Source organism: Aptenodytes forsteri, unplaced genomic scaffold (assembly GCF_000699145.1).
Source record: "Aptenodytes forsteri isolate BGI_AS27 unplaced genomic scaffold, ASM69914v1 Scaffold81, whole genome shotgun sequence".
NCBI classification, from domain to species: domain Eukaryota; kingdom Metazoa; phylum Chordata; class Aves; order Sphenisciformes; family Spheniscidae; genus Aptenodytes; species Aptenodytes forsteri.
The window spans coordinates 2,208,222-2,213,995 of NW_008795259.1; the positions used below are offsets into that span (position 1 = coordinate 2,208,222).

Consider the following 5,774-nt stretch of genomic DNA (forward strand, 5'->3'; position numbering starts at 1 on the left):
AAAAGAAAAAAAAAAAAAAAAAAAAAAAAAATAGAAAAAAGAGATAATTATATTTAAATCACTATATCTTGTCTTTGTATTTCAGGAAAAATATTGGGGGCATAGAAATAGAAAATCACTACAGTAAGAGGGCAGAAGCTACTTTCAGTCTGTACAGTTACAATCATTTAAGAATTTTTTTTTAATGTTTTTCTAGCTACTGTGCAGGCTGTAGAAGAACTAGTAATAGCCAACATACTGAAGCTTAAAGTGCAGCATCTGTCAACAGTTAGAGAAGGATGCCACTGCAGTCTCAGATATCACTAATAACTCCTAGAAATTGCTCACTTTTAACAACATCCTCAGCAACTGAGGTTGATCAAAAAATATCATTCTTACTATTACTCACTTTGATCCTAATTTTGTATGTTTCAAAAGGCTGCTGTTAAGTAAAATACAACCACAAGAAAAACCGAACTCAGGAACTTAAAATTTTGTCCAGGTGGGATAGAACAAAAACTGGTAAAAGGTTTGCTTGCTGTAAATTGAACTTGAGAATTTCAGACAAATATTCAAGCAGTCATATATAGGACTTGCTACCATTATAAATCTACTCATGGAACTACTGCTTTAAATTCAGTGGGCATCTTAAAAGAGCTTTGAAAGTAGCCAGCATACGCTGTGCATTCTAATACTATCCAGTATTTCCTCAACAGAAAAATGAATCAGTTCAGAAGAGAAGCCTCCTTGCCAGGAAATAGCATTAATGTGGCAATTTTAACTCAAGCCATTTATAAATTCAACTCCCGAAACCAAAAGCAGGTATTTCTGAGGAGAGGATATTTCATTCATATACACAGACATTCGTTACCCTTCCTCATTCCACTCTAAGTACCAAACAACAATTATTTTTCAGCTTGGTGCAAACTTAGCAAACACCATCTCCCCTCAGCTGCAAGGTTTAATTTATTTGCACAAGGAAAACACTCATGGTACTTTGGGTGTGTATGCAGCAAAGCAGCACATGAACATACATACCCCCTTCTCCTGTCAAGCTCCACGCTGCCGGTGCGAGATGTGACCGTTGCCCTGCATGCTCCCCAGTGGCGCCCAGCTCTGATGCAGCCCCAGGTGCGATGCCGCAGCCATGGTCTGTCCCTCCAGGGACACGGGATGCCCAAGAGTACAAAGCAGAGGGGGTCCCACACAGCTTTGCGCTGGAGCTGGAGCAGTCTCTCCTTGCAGGACCCACACCGACAGGTACACTGCATCCACTCTTAACACACGGCTTCTGCCAGATGAACGCCTGTAGTTGGGTCTGGCGCATGTCCCTACCTGTATTCATGCCCACTATGTTACCCTGACACGCTGCATACCAAAACCTCTTCACAAAAACCTGATGATTCAACACAGTGTTGTGTGTGTCAGCATTTAGGAAAACCAAGAGAAGAGCATGTGGCCTCTTGGGCTGTGCTCCGTAAATTTATAAGGTGTGGATATAATAGTATTGAAGAACAGTAGCATATAAAACACAGATTAGAGTTGAAAGGTCAATCAGTAGCCAGTTACTCTGACATTAAAAGACACTGGGATGGAACTCCGACCAAATTTAAGACAAAAATGTAATAGTAAAGAATATGAATGAAGACTCCTAAAATTACTATATCTCTCATTAGGAAAAAAAAAAACCTACATGGCTGCTTCAGTATACCAGCTGTCACCATCACTCCTAAGCCTCCTGTTTCTATTATGCAGCAAAATGTTTCTCAATAGTCTGGATGCCTACAGCCATGAGCAGTCCAGGAAAAAAGGTGCAAGAACCTACCATCACCAAAGATGTGAGCCATGAGCTTTGTGAGCACTTGCTTCAGGTTGAACTCCACCAGCCTCACTGCCTCCATGGTGTGACACTCTTGCTTGTGTGCAGTGCGATGACCTTGCTCAAACAACTGTAAGCCTTCACCATCTTTAATGTTGGAAAACAACTAGAACAAAACCACAAAAACACCAGTGTTTTGCACCAACGACTTTCTAAATGAAAACAGAGAATGAAGTTTTATTGATTTAAGTGGGAATCTTACCTGCTAAGTCTCCACCATGAAAAACAAATGTAAAGACTCATTTTATAAAAATTCTGTTCACTAAACACAGAGATAAACCATCCCAAGAACAGAAATATTCAAACAATACGATTTGTTTTATTTCTGTACCATATCTTCAAATACCATGATTAGCTACAGGAAAATATTAATTTATAAAGGAAACATCTCTCTTTTTCTGATTGTTTCTTTGAAAGTTATCATGCAGAACAAAGTACACTGTACAGTATATGTAAATTATATACCAAAACCTACAATACACAATGGCATTTATCACAGCTTCAACTTTTTTTATTAATTGAATGATGTAAAATAAATACTAAAAACCCCAACGCTTTTTAAAAGCTGTAATCAAATGAACTTTAAAAAAAAAAACCACAAAACAAAACACACCCCAAAAAAACCCCCCAAACCTGACAGTTTAATGAGACCTTAAGCTGCTTACATTTGATTCATCTTGGGTACATTTTATTCATTTAAGGACTACCATTTTCCTGCATTTTCCCACACACAGCACCTTTCCGGGTACAGAAATTTTGTCTATGGGGCATTTAAGGATTCATGGTCTTGGTCTGGGGTTTCCAGATAAATTACAAAGCACAGGGGCAGGCTGTATTTGGGATGTGACAGACTTGCTTTTCATGCAGAGGCTGCTGTCCACGACATCTGCCGCAAGTCGAAGATTTCTGTTTCCTGTATATCTCCACACACTTCTGGCCAGGCGACCCCAGACAGATACATACCAGCAAATCTACATCCTCTCAGAGAGACCAATAAAACATTCTCACTAAGCCATGTCATTGGAGGCTCTGTGTCTTGGGGAGACAAGCAGGAAGTTTTACACTCTAAAGAGAATTTTTGTTGGAAATCCTTACAGCTGTACAAAAACCAACTCTGTCAAGTCTGGAGGGTAGGGAGAGCTAATTGTGAAAGTGTTTCTAGTGCCCTTTCCTACCCCTCCTCCTCCACCTTCCCATAGTCAACCAAGCACACACGGAGGGAAAAATCACACATTGAAATTTTCTTCACATTAAGCCTCCCAGCATAACTAGCTCCTACTCAGGAGATGCCACGAACAGCATGTAACCTTAACAACTCACAGATGCCCACAGAAGTTGTTTTAATTGCAGTTTGATGCCTTCAGTGCACTAAGTGCTCTAAAAAAAGTTCAAGTGAACCTCTGGTAGCCTACAAATGCTGGGCACACTTAATTAAGACTAGCTTCTAGCACGTTTCATACAGACAACGCATGCAGGAGGAGTCTGAGTTTAGATAGCATGCAAGCTAGCAGCAAAATGGATTGAGGGAATTAAAAAAAAAAAAGAATCCCATCAGTAGCATTTAACTTTGTATTGCTAGTCAGAAGGAGACTCGGCTGGCAGACTGAGAAAACACCTCTCAGGTTAATCTCCTTAGTGCACTGCAGAAAAATACAAAATAAAAAAGGAAAAAGAGAAATACCGAATAAAATGATTATCCACCAGTCTAACAAAAATGCCTTTACTAATCAAAAGGCAGCAGCTTGACAAAACTAGGTATTACACTTTTAAATAACAGATTCTTTATTCAAGTATTCACCTGAAAGATTAAACCCCCTTCTTCCTACTGGCATTATTTCTGCACTGGCTGGAAGAAGCAGATGATACTCACCCTAACACTAATTTACTACCAGCAGGGCAGATCAGTCATCCAGCATGCCGTTTTGAAAGCTAGGGTGTATTTACAGAGGCCAGCATTAGCCTAGGGAGGTTAATCGTCTTAGACTCACTGGGTGGTCAACGGACAGACACAGGCTCCCTCACACAGGAACCTGGAGTGGCTAAATTAGGTTCCTGCTCTGAACTACCCTCTACAGGTAGCTATTTTTTCTCTCTATTGACTGAAGAGACTACCCTCAGTAAGCCAGAAACACCCTTCAAACCAGAGATTTTCCCTCTTTGGACTAAACACACTGTATTTACACATTAGAAGATGTATTTTTTATTTTCCCCCATCAGGAGTATTTTAGGACATGAAACTCTCTTCTTCCTTTTCCCCTTCACTCCTCCCCTCACCCCCCAGCTCAAAACTGGTTCCTCAGACTGCAAGGAACAGATAGTCTGGACACTGCCTTTAAAATACAGCATATCTACAATCTATCTACTATCTATCTACAGATAGAAGTACTTTTCCTTACCACTGTATTATTCCTGAAATGTTGATACTGCAATTACTGTCTGAAGCAAAATTCTATTTTAGTAGATTATATCAGATGTGGCAATAAAATAGGTGCAAGAACCATTAGAGTAAATACATTTAGCCATACCCAAGCCCTCTAACCTGCCAGCCTCTCCATCCTGACAAACCAGCTATATGACCATCTCCTTCTCCATGCCAGGACAAGCGTCCATGCAGCGGTGCACTGAGCCAGGCTGGAAGGTGGATCTGGATGCAAAGTAACCCAGGAGAAGGGAAGAAACTGAGGGACGTGAAAATGGTCAAATTCAGCTCGGTAATCAATTATCAGCATACTGGTGGCACCAAGAGACGCGCTGGCACGTGGGACGGGGCTGGGCCACTTTTGGCACAGGTGTGAATCTCCACCAGTTCGCACAGGCTGTGAAAGCACAGCCCCAGGGGAGTCCCCGAAAGACAGAGAGCAGCAAGGAAACAGCCTCCCTTACAGTCAGGCACCGAGAGGCACTTTGGTATTCTCCATAGAGGCTCCATCAACTCCTGTCAACTCCAGCACAGCTGTGGACGGGGTTATACTGAGAAAAAAAGATACCTTACAGTTGTATTAATATTTACTCCCTTCTTTCCATTCACGGACATTGCTATGTCAATATGAGCAGCTTTAAACTGATACACCAATTTCACTATTACAATGACTAAACGGTGCTAAGTACATGTCTTGAATTAGAAACACTTCAACATTTTTATATACATAAAACCAGGAAAGTCAAAGCTTGAATAAAATGAAGAATCGCCTGCAGTCGCTCCTTTTTGATGTCAATTCTTCTCAAGCACATATTTGAGCAAGGGGGGGAGGGGTTAAAAAAAAAAATCATCTAAGTCTTGCATAAAACACTGACACATCCAAGATGCCATGATTTCATGTACATTTATTCCTTCAGTGCAGACTAAAATAAAATGTACTATTTTATTGTATTGAATATGATCAGTCAATTACTACTACCGGAAAAGAAATTTCCTGCAGCCATAAATCGAACATTTATGTGTCTGACTAGCATAAGGACAAGAAGTTTTTTCTTTAAGTGAAGGTGTGCAAAACATTGAATATTGTGTCATCATGCAGAACTAAAAAAAAATTAATAATTACCAGGATTTATCAGCATATCTGACTGATGCTGCATTACAAAGCAGAAGTCAGAAAGAAACTGAAGTGACCTTACCATGTGGCATGAATTTTACTCACAATTTAGCTCATAATAAGAATAAAGTCAAATTTGGTAACATGTCAAGTCTCCTTCTGACTAGCAATACAAAGTTAAATGGAACACTATAAATTTATTTAAATTCCTTTACATGTGAGGAGAAAAAAAAAAAAGTGGACTGAAGACGGAAGGAGCTTTCCTTTGATACAATGTCAGAACAGAAGCACAGTGTCCAAAGCTGCAGTAACATATGGGATTTTGGAGAAGTCAAACCTAATGACACTAGTCTTGGAAGTGAAAACCTAGGATGGCATGCACA

General features: G+C 40.0%; 1 protein-coding gene across 4 annotated transcripts in view; it reads right to left on the reverse strand.

Annotated features, from left to right (window-relative positions):
- Positions 1-5,774, reverse strand: part of FARS2 (phenylalanyl-tRNA synthetase 2, mitochondrial) — a 255,170-nt gene that overhangs the window by 192,117 nt on the left and 57,279 nt on the right. For all 4 annotated transcript variants that reach the window (XM_009279173.1, XM_009279174.1, XM_009279175.1 and 1 more), the window contains one exon: positions 1,805-1,964. In XM_009279173.1, coding sequence (XP_009277448.1) covers positions 1,805-1,964 — 160 coding nt within the window. The remainder of the gene's footprint in view (positions 1-1,804; positions 1,965-5,774) is intronic.